General features: G+C 42.1%; 2 protein-coding genes across 2 annotated transcripts in view; one reads left to right on the forward strand and one right to left on the reverse strand.

Annotated features, from left to right (window-relative positions):
* LOC135558701 (beta-1,4-galactosyltransferase 2-like) overlaps positions 1-5,031 on the forward strand; it is a 143,086-nt gene extending 138,055 nt beyond the window's left edge. The window contains exon 7 of the mRNA XM_064992745.1: positions 1,135-5,031. Coding sequence (XP_064848817.1) covers positions 1,135-1,285 — 151 coding nt within the window. The 3' untranslated portion in view covers positions 1,286-5,031. The remainder of the gene's footprint in view (positions 1-1,134) is intronic.
* Positions 5,032-8,879: 3,848 nt separating this feature from the next.
* zgc:113531 (uncharacterized protein LOC541359 homolog) lies at positions 8,880-13,708 on the reverse strand. Its single transcript, XM_064992747.1, has 3 exons — positions 13,104-13,708; positions 11,059-11,188; positions 8,880-10,367 (listed from the first exon to the last, which is right to left on the reverse strand). Exons 1-3 carry the CDS (start codon positions 13,548-13,550, stop codon positions 10,180-10,182), a joined length of 765 nt encoding a protein of 254 aa, XP_064848819.1. The 5' UTR covers positions 13,551-13,708; the 3' UTR covers positions 8,880-10,179.
* Positions 13,709-14,297: the final 589 nt, after the last annotated feature.

Consider the following 14,297-nt stretch of genomic DNA (forward strand, 5'->3'; position numbering starts at 1 on the left):
TTTTTGATGATTAATGTTGACCACCTCTACAGCTCTGTTACTGCCACCCATTCTGCTCTGTTTGGTCAGTAGGAAGTAGGAGATGTGGTTCAGGAATAATAATGAGACATAAGGCTTGTCAAAAGAAGAAAGACTACCATTCATCATTATTCCAAAAGATTAGTTGGCACTGCCTTACTCTGTGGACTCATGCATATTAACTCAATGAATACAAGGCCTCCTCCTTCCACAGAGTAGCATTGTCATCAAACATGCATTATGAATCATCATCTCATGCTAAAATAGTGTTTTTTTTGGGGGGGGGGGACTGATGTCTTGCCGATGTAAGTTGATACCAAAACATGAATAGGGGAAAAGCTTACTCTGAAAGTTGCATGCTATTACAGTCCATAGTTATGTAATACGTGAGAATATCTCCGATCTCATTGTGAGATCATTGAGAAACTATGATAAAGTATAGTAGTAGAGCACATTCAGGCTATTGCTTTTAATCCTCTCTCCTCTTGATAGATTTATAGATAAATCTCTCTCTCCCTCCCCCTCTCTTTCTCCCTTCCTCTCACTCTCTCTGTCTCTCGCTACCCCCTCCTTCCTTTCTCTCTTAGTCTAAAAGTAATTTAGCTTTCATTTAGATTCCTGACAAGATCTGCGTGTAGAGAAATCTCTGTTTAGCTGTAAGTGACAAGGTGCTGCTGCAGGGTTCTTCTTAGGTTGACTTGGATTGTGTCGTAGTGGGTTTATGTCCAAGCACATAAAAATACATCTTGTTTGATCCATTCACTGCTCTTTGAAGATTGGATATGCACTGTTGGCTACTGAAGCAGTTTATGTACTCTGAATCCCTGCCTCTTCTCAAACAGTAAAAGGAAATCTGAGAAAACCATGGGGTATTGTGTAGCCTTGGCATTGGACAATGGATGACTGTTACAGATGGATGATTCCTGTATTTGTCCTCTGAGTTCCAGTACATGCTCATAGCACCACCTGTTGGCCAATATGGGATTAACAAGAAACATGCAAAATCAAAATGTTAGCCATGACGATTGTGATAAAAAAACATGCAATAATATTTCACTGTTTGCTACAATGAAAACATTTCCCAGTAATAATAATGATTTTTCTCCTCTTCTCCAGATTCAACAAGATCCAGAACACCAAGAACACTATGAAGAGAGACGGGATCAGCACGTTAACATACCGCGTACTCCAGTTTAAGAAGTACCCTCTCTACACCAACATCTCTGTGGAGATCGGCAAGCCCCCAACCCGGCCTTTCAGGGGCTAGACAGATAGAGAGCCCCGGCCTTTCAGGGGCTAGACAGATAGAGAGCCCCGGCCTTTCAGGGGCTAGACAGATAGAGAGCCCCGGCCTTGACATGGAGAGGGAAGGATGGAGGAGGAGGAAGGGAGATGGGGGAGAGAACTATAATACACAGCAGAGAGCCTTCATCTCCTCCTCTACCTCCCTCAGCCTGACTCAGATACCCCCCACCGACCTGCGCTAGGAGTCTGCCCTGGCCTCTCACAGCCCAGTCTGTGTGGGGATACTGGTACACACTCGTTGCCCTCCCACCCTGCCAACGGCTCGACGGTTACGGCAGGCCTACAACATGGCTGGGACCCTGACTGACTGACTAGCTCCCAGGAATAGATGAGGACAGAGGATATATCAGATTCGATTCAGATTCATTCCCCTGGCGACAGTGCTGCTCTGGAAATGCACACACTGTACATGAAACACACAGCAATAAGTCCAGTGCTACTGGTTTCTCGGTCCTGATAACACAAAGCAACGGGGCTTCAAGAGGAGTCATATTAAATTGGGGTGCTGATATGCTGGGGGTTGGGTTTGGGATTCTGAGCAGAACCAAGAAGAACTGCCCTGATCTCTCTGTGAGAATCTGTCAATCAGAACACTATATCGGCACAAAATGAATGTGTACTGTCTGTGCCTGCATCCAATGCAGGCTTTCCCCATTTCCCATGACGTTGACAAACGGTGCTGGAGGAGAGCAACAATGTGCACCAACACTTTTTATTAAGACAAAGAAGTGTGACTTTCTGTGGAGAGAATCAAGGTTGAGTGAATAAAGACCTCCTGGTAGTGGATGGATATGGCTATTCAAGGAACTAGTTTTGACCTGTTTGTGGAGGAGAAAGGTCCAGCAAATAGAAGAGAAGATGGACTTCTGGCATGGTTCTGACAGGTGATTATTAGAGACTATTTTGTTGACGTGTTCTCACGCACAGAGAAGGTTACGCTAGGTGCTGATGAAAGTGTAAACGTTTGCTGTATGACAATGTGTCCCAGACAGTTTTAGAAGAGGATCATCTATTGCTCAAATACAAGACTCTTTTCTCCACTTTTTTCTTTAATTTCTATTTCAAAATGCCATCCACGTTTTTGGAAAAGAAAATGATAAGGCATTGATAACCTAGTGGTTTAAATTGCGAATACTGTAAGGACGGTCTAGTATGGTGAATATTTGCATTGTAGCATTAATTTCATCCATTCAAAATCAGAGGCACTGAAGCACTGAGGTGATAAGAACAGAACTGAAGTTATTTATTTATTGAGTCCCCTCGAATAAATGGAAAACCAGCCTACTTATTGTAAAAAAATATATAAAATATATAATGGGGTGGCAGTGTAGCCTAGTGGTTAGAGCATTGGACTAGTAACCGAAAGGTTGCAAGTTCAAATCCCCGAGCTGACAAGGTACAAAATCTGTCGTTCTGCCCCTGAACAGGCAGTTAACCCACTGTTCCTAGGCCGTCATTGAAAATAAGAATTTGTTCTTAACTGACTTGCCTAGTAAAATAAAGGTAAAAAAAAAATAATAATAATAATTCGCTATTAACACCACCAATATATAAAAGCCTTTTAACGTCAGTAAGCTTTTTCTTCTCTCATGTTCTTCTCCTTGTCCTTTGTGTACTGCCTAAACACCAAACTGATGCCTTTAGAATTGTTATGAGGGGCAAAGATAAGGAATGCTGCATTCTGTTGTGTGAAGTGATGTGGAAATCTCTCTTTTGTACTATCAATGCTTTTCTTGGCCTGGCTTGAGACAGTGAGTATTTAGAGATGCCCCAACCAACCCGTTTCCCCTCTGTTTATTTTAAAGAGCCTTTTCAAGTGCATTGAGTGCATTTCCCTTCTTTTTTTAAGTTTTTTTACAACACCCTCCATTTCCTTTCATTTCACTCCCTGGCTCTACCATCCCTCTCTCTGTGTGTGTCTGTGTGAACACCACAGTGTGTTTCTGTACTTGACCATCTGATGAATACACAGACAGCTGTGTCTGAAGCACACTGCTCCTCTATAGAAATATCAGGAGGACTTCAAAAATCATTACTCTTCTCTCTCTCTCTCTCTCTATCTCATTCTGCTGCCTTTTCATTTTTGAGTGCACTACTACTGGTGTGAGAGCACCTCGCAAAGAGAATACTCTACTTCTCATTCTACACTGGAGACCAATGTACTTTTACGCTACTGTATTCTGGATGTCATTACTTCTGTCAAATGGGTGAATGCTGTGTATGTACTGCTTTCTGATGGCTGTGGACCATAGGAGTTTGACATATTACTGCCGATGGTCCCAGTACAGTATGATTCATCATCCTGCCAAGCTCCTGCTTTTATGTTCCATGTTGAGGGAATCATTCTCCTAAAGGCTAAATATACTACTTGGAACTGTGGGAAGAAGCTTTTATATATAGCTAGCATCATTACCTAAAATCTGCTTAGCAGAATGAGCTTACTACTGATGCAGTAGCACACAACCCTGAAAATATTTGGTACTGAAGTTTTAGTCAATGGTTTCATTAAATGAAATGCTTTGATAAAAACAATGTTTTTGCCAGTGATTGTCAAATCGGCTGGTTAGGTCTACAGACTGGGCTTTTCATCAGAACTCCAGTCAAAGATCTTACTGTACAATTGGTGGATATTTGGTTTACTGTAGAGTAGACTACAGGATGTGATTTCTGTACATATCAGACTTGTCTCAGACATCAAGTGCTAGATATCATGTATTACAGGTGCATGAACAGGCATTACCATATCATTTGTGTTGTGAACAGAGAAAACGTCCAATAGAACTCAGTCTGTTCTGTTAACTTGATATCTACGTGGAGATCATTCCCAAGTATGCTAGTACAGGAATAATCCATCCTATTGGTACTATTATATCCATTTAGTCATAAATCATATTGGTATATCCATCGTATTATCTTGGTTGGCCTATTGGCTATATTCTGCCCCACTACCCCACTTATAGTGACTGTGGTGTCACATTGTAGGTATTGTATAATACAGATTTGATATGATGGTATTGACAGGGGGACCTTTCAGCACAAGCTTAGAGGTTTCCTGCCCAGGACTGTGTCTCTCCCACACAGCTCGCCAGCTATAAACCAGTGATAAAGCACCGCTCCTCGTTTGCGTCCCAAATTGCACCCTATTCCCTATCTAGTGCACTACTTTTGACCAGGGCCCTTATAGGAAAGTGGGTGGCATATGGGATGTATCCCTCTGCACCCTCCCTCCCCACAGTCAACTATTATTGTGTTCAATTTTGTCCTGGAAATTGATAATTGCTGGGCATCAGCTTTCTTCATTGACCATTGTGTTTGATGCATCCTTGAATAAGAAAAGCAGACAGGTGGCATACTAAGGTATTGTCCACCCTCTGGAGTGTGTCTGAAGTTCTCTTCATCCATCTGTTGGCAGACACCCCTTCTACTTATACGTTTCAACCTAATGCCCATTAAGCAATATTCTCCCTCACTGTCAGAGCAGTCATTTCAAGGAAGTGGTGGGTAACTGAAAGAGAAACAGGATAGGATGAGGGCATTGGAGAGCATCACCTACTGACTGCCTCGGGCCTTCAAGCTGGAGTGCATTTTTAAAGATGTACTGTATCTAGGTTTTGTACATTGAATGTTGAAAATGTTACATCTTATATAGAATGCATAATGTTATATCAAACCAACCTTTTCTATACAATCAATAAATCTAATGGTAAATGAGATACACTCACGTGATTGGTTTGTTTTTCCTTGCCAGATGAGAAAATGTGTTTCACCTGAGTTGTCAAATGTGTCCTAAATGGCACCCTATTCCCTTTATAGTGCACTAATTTTCAACAGGGCCCATAGGGCTCTGGTTAAGAGTAGTGCACTATGTAGGGAATAGGGTACCATTGGGATGTACCCACCCTGATGAGGGGGCTGATACTTTTTTTCTTCCCTCCATTGTGTCCAGTTGCCATGGCATTCAAAGAAACCTGTAATACATATCTCTGTCTATGGTGTCAGTGGCACTGTATTGTCCTCAAAGCGAGCAAAGAAGTTGTTTAGTTTGTCTGGGAGCAAGACATCTGTGTCCGCGACGGGGCCGGTTTTCTTTTTGTAATCCTTAATTGACTGTAGACCCTGCCACATACATCTCATGTCTGAGCTGTTGAATTGCGACTCTACTTTGTCTCTATACTGACGCTTAGCTTGTTTGATTGCCTTGTGGAGGGAATAGCTACACTGTTTGTATTCGGTCATGTTTCCGGTTGCTTTGCCATGATTAAAAGCAGTGGTTCGCGCTTTCAGTTTTGCACGAATGCTGCTATCAATCCACGGTTTCTGGTTGGGGAAGGTTTTAATAGTCACCGTGGGTACAACATCACCGATGCCCTTGCTAATAAACTCGCTCATCGAAGCAACGTATTCATCAATGTTATTGTCTGAGGCTAGCCATAATATATCCCAGTCCACGTGATCGAAGCAATCTTGAAGCGTGGAATCAGATTGGTCGGGACAATGTTGAAAAGACCTGAGCACGGGCGTTTCCTGTTTTAGTTTCTGTCTATATGCTGGGAGCAACAAAATGGAGTCGTGCTCAGATGTGCAGAAAGGAGGGCGAGGGAGGGCTTTGTATGCTTTCGCCGGAAGATAGAGTAGCAATGATCCAGAATTTTGCCAGCCCAGGTCGCACATTCAATATGCTGATAAAATTTAGAGAGCCTTGTTTTCAGATTAGCCTTATTAAAATCCCCAGCTACAATAAATGCAGCCTCAGGATATGTGGTTTCCAGTTTACATAGAGTCCAATGAAGGTCTTTCAGGGCCGTCGAGGTGTCTGCTTGGGGGGGAATATACACGGCTGTGATTATAATCAAAGATAATTCTCTTGGTAGATAATGCGGTCGGTATTTGATTGTAAGGAGTTCTAGGTCAGGTGAACAAAAGGACTTGTATGTTGTTATGATCACACCACGACTCGTTAATCATAAGGCATACACCCCCGCCCTTCTTCTTACCAGAGAGATGTTTGTTTCTGTCTGCGCGATGCGTGAAGAAACCGGGTGGCTGTACCGATTCTGATAGCGTATCCCGAGTAAGCCATGTTTTCGTGAAACAGAGAACGTTACAATCTCTGATGTCTCTCTGGAAGGCAACCCTTGCTCGATTTTCGTCTACCTTGTTGTCAAGAGACTGGACATTGGCGAGTAGAACACTCGGGAGTGGTGAGCGATGTGCCCGTCTACGGAGCCTGACCAGAAGACCGCTCCATCTGCCCCTTTTGCGGCACCGTTGTTTTGGGTCCCCTACTGGGATCCGATCTCCTTCCCCGCAACCAACGTGAGTAAAACATTTAAACGTGTTAACCCTCGCAGGACTGCCGGCCCAGACGGCATCCCCAGCCGCGTCCTCAGAGCATCCACAGACCAGCTGGCTGGTGTGCTTACGGACATATTCAATCAATCCCTATCCCAGTCTGCTGTTCCCACATGCTTCAAGAGGGCCACCATTGTTCCTGTCCCAAGAAAGCTAAGGTAACTGAGCTAAACGACTATCACTCACTTCTGTCATCATGAAGTGCTTTGAGAGACTAGTCAAGGATCACATCACCTCCACCCTACCTGACACCCTAGACCCACTCCAATTTGCTTACTGCGACAATAGGTCCATAGACGATGCAATCGCCATCACATTGCACACTGCCCTAACCCATTTGGACAAGAGGAATACCTATGTAAGAATGCTATTCATCGATTACAGCTCAGCATTTAACACCGTAGTACCCTCCAAACTCGTCATTAAGCTTGAGACCCTGGGTCTCGATCCCACCCTGTGCATCTGGGTCATGGACTCTCTGACGGGCCGCCCCAGGTGGTGAGGGTCGGAAACATCATCTCCACCCCGCTGATCCTCAACACTGGGGCCCCACAAGGGTGCATTCTTAGCCCTCTCCTGTACTCCCTGGCCATGCACGCCTCCAACTCAATCATCAAGTTTGCAGACTACATTATAGTGGTAGGCTTGATTACCAACAATGACGAGACGGCCTACAGGGAGGAGGTGAGGGCCCTCGGAGTGTGGTGTCAGAAAAATAACCTCACACTTAACGTCAACAAAACAAAGGAGATGATTGTGAACTTCAGGAAACAGCAGAGGGAGCACCCCCCTATCCACATCGACAGGACAGTAGTGGAGAAGGTGGAAAGTTTTAAGTTCCTCACGGACAAACTGAAATGGTCCACCCACACAGACAGCGTGGTGAAGAACCTCAGGAGGCTAAAGAAATTTGGCTTGTCACCAAAAATACTCCCAAACTCTTACAGATGCACAATCGAGAGCATCCTGTCGGGCTGTATCACCGCCTGGTACGGCAACTGCTCCGCTCACAACCGTAAGGCTCTCCAGAGGGTAGTGAGGTCTGCACAACGCATCACCGGGGGCAAACTACCTGCCCTCCAGGACAAATACACCACCCGATGTCACAGGAAGGCCAAAAAGATCATCAAGGACAACAGCAACCCGAGCCACTGCCTGTTCACCCCTCTATCATCCAGAAGAAGATGTCAGTACAGGTGCATCAAAGCGGGGACCGAGAGACTGAAAAACAGCTTCTATCTCAAGGCCATCAGACTGTTAAACAGCCATCACTAACATTGAGTGGCTGCTGCCAACATACTGTCTCAAATCTCTAGCCACTTTGATAATAAAAAAAATGTATGTAATAAATGTATCATTAGTCACTTTAAACAATGCCACTTTATAAAATGTTTACATACCCTACATTACTCATCTCATATATATATATATATACTGTACTCTATACCATCTACTGCATCTTGCCTATGCCGTTCGGCCATCGCTCATCCATATAATTATATGTACATATTCTTATTTATTCCGTTACAGGTGTATAAGGTAGTTGTTGTGAAATTGTTAGATTACTTGTTAGATATTACCTCATGGTCGGAACTAGAAGCACAAGCATTTTGCTACACTCGCATTAACATCTGCTAACCATGTGTATGTGACAAATAAATGCATCAGTGGATGCATTACAAAGAAAGGATCATTTCTAGGCAGTGTTAAATTATGTTCATACTGTCTCAGAGACAAATCTACCCCAACCCTCATTTCAACAGAAAAACTAACAGTTATTGTTGAGGGGCGAGCGCTGTCCCCAAACTGTTGACGAGAGGGATTTGGGGAAATTGAACAATGAACTGCTGGCATCCCCTTCGTGACAAGACATCCAATGTGTAATAAATAAACATCCTTCTACACAACAATGGCAGCACACTGTAGTGAACAGTATAGTTAATGGAAATACAAAGACACTTTGTTTTCACTTACTGTTAGTTTACATCATTTTTTTTAATGAAAGATGGAGGGAGTTTCTAAAGGTATGGATAAAAGATAAACAACATACAACATCTTCAATAACATAATCAAGAGACACGGTATTAGGAGAGTCGACTAGAGAAGTGTAATGAGAGCCTTGCCTGTAATGACAAAGCTTGGATGTTGGCATCCTATCCATGCCAGCATAGACCAATATGCTACACAAAAACATACACAAGAAGAACGGTTTCTTGCCTTTAATGGTTTTCATGCAATGGTCCCTTAAGAACGGCCGTAAAGGAAGAAAATGAACAGAATCTCGGACATCCTGATAGTGAGTTGCTTATAGTTTACAAACCTATAGCATTCATTCAAAAAATGTAATGTCGCTTACACTAGCCTTTAGCTTTCAGAGCCTCTCAATTATTTTCATATATTTAATGTTCCATTCATGACCAATTCAAATAAGATGGAGACGGTATACCTCAATTAATATCCATTGAAGTTGGTCAAAATCTTCCAATAACACTACTAGAGAAGTATAACGTCCCAAAATGTAGGATAGTCCCTATCATCTACACCACATTGAAACATTTGTACTCGTATAGAAATATGTGACTACTTGTTTAGAGTACACACACGAAAGCAGAGGTCTTCAGGCTCAGTTGGGTCAAACTGCCCCCCCTCCTTCAGCTATATTAGGAAATGTTTTGGGCAAAGGAATGTTAAAAAGATAGTTCACTCCTAAATCAAAGTTATGCAGATGTGTTTTCAGATCTCAAAAGTGGTCTAATATCAAGAAGAGATTCATGAGATGGTCCCTAACAGATAAAGGCTTCCATCTTAAATGAATAGGAAATATTTGAGTTTGAGGCTGATTGTTGGATCTTGACAGCAGATGGTGTGGGATGTGTACTCATCTTGACATTAGACCACTTTTTGAGTCTGAAAACCTCAGAGAAACTTCGATTTGAGAGTGAACTGCCTCTTGACATGTTCATTGATTGATCATCCATGAACATGAATATTGCAATACAATGCCAGCAAAACAACTCCAGTCTCTTTGGAATAGGAGCGAACAATACATTCACATAGTAGTTACAGTTGGATTTTTCTACAGTAGAAGTGTTTGTGAGACATGCTGCAGTACAAATGTAAAAATATATTTTATTGCCACGTACACCGGATAAGTGCAGTGAAATGTGTTGTTTTACAGGGTCAGCCATAGTAGTATGGTGCCTATGGAGAAAATGAGGGATAAGTGCCTTGCTCAAGGGTACATCGACCGGTTCTTTTGGGTATTTCGAACCAGTGATCTTTCAGTGACGAGCCCAACACTCTAACTGTCTTGCTGATAACCACCAAGCATTCAGGGGCAAATCGCTCTGGGGAGATGTTTCCTCTAGGTACAGTTCTAGGATCAGCTTCCCCTCCTCCAATCTTAACATTAACCATTAGTGGGGGTAAATTCAAAACTGACCCAAGATCAGTGTCTAGTGGCAACTTCACCCTATACCGGGGCAATTGAATAGGCCTACTTAATCAGTTTTTCTGGCTAGTCTCTCCAGGGGTGCAGTTGCGTACGCGGGAACAGGTGGCCAAGCGGTTGCCCTCCCAGTAGCCAGCGTCACCTGAGTCGTGACAGCGGCACTTGGTGCAGGAGTCCACCCACAGTGGTTCATGTCCTGGAATCACCTGGCTCCGGGTTGAATCCACATAGCAGTTGGGCCCTGGGGAATCACACACAATCATTTCTGTTAACTTGCTATATGGTTGTGATATTTTCCAATGCGTTTCTCTTTCTATGAGGATAAACGGTCACCTCTACCATAAAGAATAGAGGGTATTTTTATGATCAGTTGAATTTCAGACAATAAATATTGATTACCTCCGAAGTACTGTGTTTGAAAAACCACTATACTCCTAATTATGCGGTCATAGACCACCTAAACTCAAACAATGAATGCATCTTCAGTTGGCTATGTTCCAACTCGATAAACTTCCCTTTAAAAGCTAATGAGTGTCTCAGCAGAACGGGAGAGAGAGAATCAGTCATTGATAATGGTGCGTGAAGCGGATTACTTCATGCATATATTGCTAATTCTGCCCCCCACTACCTCTACTTTCATTTGTTTGGATAAATGATCACCTTCATGTATTGTTGCTTGTGGTGCTGACAACAGTAATGTGACAAAACTAACGGCATGCATCACTCTAAGGGGTAAATTATGAAGAGAATAGAGAATATGAGGAGTCAGAACATCATCTTCCCTGTCTCATCTCCCTTTGGCTCGAATAGAATGGAATGAAATACTTCTCAGGGTTTTCCCCAGGATTTTTTAACAAGGTGGTTCTGCTGAGTATGGCGGGGGGTTCTATGTCATAAACATCCATGAGATGTATACAGGTCAGTTTACTTACCCTCTGGGCACTCTGGGCAGCACTTCCCTTTGGTGTAGATAGGGTTGATGCAGGGCGGGGGAGCGCAGTCTGCCACCAGGCAGCGGGCGATGCCATCACTGTCACAGGTACACTGCTCGCACTCGTTGGGCTGCCAATCACACAGAACCAAACACAGGCTGTCAGAGACAGAGGCATCATCTCAAATGGCACCCTATTCCCTTTATAGTGCACTACTTTTGACCAGAGCCCAAAGGGGAATGTTGTGACATTTGGGATGCAACCACATACAGTACATTGGCCTCCTAGTGTTCTTTAGACTGCCACTGGTAGATATCACTGTTAGACATGAGCAGTTGGACAGAAAAAAGTGTTCATTCAAAGAGACAGGGCAATCGATTGATTCTACAACGATAAGATTGACTTATGCAGGTGCTTTCAGTTTAACTGTGACAAATTTAACTGTGACCGCATGTTGATTTTCCTGAGCTATAAGCATTAGTGCAGATGCTAGCCTTTAGCCCATTTCAAGATATATCTGAAAAAGAGAAGTCTGACATATAACCATAATGCCATGTTTAAGGTGTGCTTATATATGTGTAGTATATGCTTTATGGTATACAGTTCATTTAAACTGTTGCCAGATGTTTTCCCCTGTCATGGTATTGGATGTTTATCAGCATATCTGAGGGTTAAATGTAGTGGAAGAAGAAAACCCGATCAGGCCCTGTGCTAAATGTCTCTGAGGTCATCCAGTACTGTGTCAGAGGCCTATATAATAACTTCATCAAGAGGATAATGAGCCACAAGTCAATCTCTCTGTGTGGCTTTCTGTTGCCAGAGTTGTTTCATATTCTAATTCATTGACTTAGGGGGTCTTAAAATACTGCTTAGCTTGGTTGGCTTTGGTCTCCACTATCCATTGAATCAAATGAAACAAATCAGAGGGCTGAGTTTATTCTTCAAGGGGGTTGAACTGTGGCTAATGACTCTGCTGACTACATGAACAGACAACAAAGCGGTGCGTAATCACAAGCACAGCAACATAATCAGAAACAAGAAACACAGATGTAAATTAGAAGAAGAAAACAAACAGCAAACATAAGTGAAAAACTCATTCTATAGTACGGTTGAGGACTATGAAGGAAAGGATTTACAAATATTTACAATGAGCTTCCAGAAGAACCTCAATATCAAAAGAGGGATTTATATCTATATCTGTTCTCTCAATTTACATATGCACTGTCACACTTGAATAGACTTGCTGTAAGTGTAGCATTCAAAAGTATCATACTGCCTCCATGTGGCAGTATATTCACCAGTTACAATCCCTGTCAGTATAAAAGCTTCAGCTGCTACTGTGTCAAACGAGGCTATATACAAGGGGTACCGGTACCCGTTATATATAACTCGTTATTAATTTTTTGTGTTATTTTGATTTAATTTTTACTTTAGTTTATTAGTAAATATTTTTCTTAACTCTATTTCTTGAACTGCATTGTTGGTTAAGGGCTTGTAAGTAAGCATTTCACGGTAAAGTATTAACCGAGTGTATTCGGCGCATGTGACAAATAACATGTGATTTGATTTGAAACTTGAAAGAACACGATTTCATTGCAGTTAGTAGTTCAACAACAAACCACAGGGTGGTGCAATTTAGCCATATTCTAAAATGTATCTGCCTACAGTGCCAGAAACAGTCCGACGCCCAGAGATGTTCTCGAAAAGAAAGAAAATTACATGTGCTGCTTGTCAGTTATTCTGAGTCATAAGACGCTTATGCAATGATATATTAACAGACATGTTAACAGTGAATCAAATACGTTACTTTTGAAAAAAATATATCCAAAATTGCTGATGCGTAATTGCGCACAGATAGACTTTGGAGAGACGATTTCAGGAGGTAGCACAACGCTTATTATAGTAAGAGGAAAATCAATATTCGTCAACTCAATAGACATTTGAGAAGTAAATGACATCATATACATATTATGTTTATTCATTCCAGGTCAAGTTTAACTTGATCATATCGTGCCAAGTAGGGGATAATGCTTGCTGTAGCCTACCTGGAAGTTTTGTCCCAGTTCGTACACCACTCCCCGGTACTCGCAGCCTATTTTCTCACATCTTGGACAGCAGTCAGTGGGATAGTGGCTGACATGGATGCAAGCGGCCGGCAAAGAGGTACACTCCGTCCGTGCACAAGACGACCCCTCTGTGGTGCATTCACACTGCGTGCAGTGGTCCGATTCTAGAAAGTACCATTCTCCCACATAGTAGACGCTGCCGTTCGCATCACAGGTGTTCTCATGTCCAGCCACAGAGAAAGACAGACCGAACTGGACACAGAACAGTAGAGACAACGCGGAATGCATAACCCCCATCGAATAGTGCTGATTTGAAACCATTTTTATGACCAAAAAAATATCCAAAATAAGACGAAAGAGATTATGTTTTGCTCCAGTGTCCAGGATTAAAAAAAATACAAAATGTGCTTTAGTGTTTATGGTCATTTAGCAGTTTCTGCCACATTGTTGAAGAATATAAAATACTCATAACATTTTCAGATGTGCATCTAGCCTACAATTGAGGCTATATTCTCGATTGCCCAGCCTTTTTCGCACAGATCCGAAGCTGAAACGTGCAAAGAGAGGGAAAGTTATTACGCCTCTACGGGGGTTATGTTTCAATTTACACGTGACTACCCAGTTTAGTGCTTCGACTCTGGTCCGTCCCCCAGTAAATTGTCTGTGAGCTATAACCTCCTACTCACTATAGTCAAAATTATGAGAAGGGGTTTTCCCCTATATACATAACTATGGCTACGGATATTCGTTAGCTAGACACAATATTTAAACTTCCTTTGAGATAAGATTAACTAACATTTCTCTCTTTTTGTTATCGTTCCTTTGTATGAAATAAGATATTAATGTGTGGTTATTATAGAAAATACATCTGGTTTGACTTTGTATTCAACCGGGTTAATGCAATAATAAAAGTACAACAATAAAACTGTAGACTATAATATGAAGCTGAAATAAAATTTAACTATTGAACATTTTATTTACACCAGAAATAGTTTATTCTAAGCAGAGGTGGGGGATACTGATCTCGCGATATGTCTTCCTTGGATACAATAATGTTTACACTGGATACAGGAAGCAACAACAAGGTATGTTTAGTCTTTGATTTACTAACTAGCAGGTGAGCTCACATTTCTCTCAAGTTTTAAAATGTAAAATTTAAGCACAAATATAATG

Source organism: Oncorhynchus masou, chromosome 17 (genome assembly GCF_036934945.1).
Source record: "Oncorhynchus masou masou isolate Uvic2021 chromosome 17, UVic_Omas_1.1, whole genome shotgun sequence".
NCBI classification, from domain to species: Eukaryota; Metazoa; Chordata; class Actinopteri; order Salmoniformes; family Salmonidae; genus Oncorhynchus; species Oncorhynchus masou.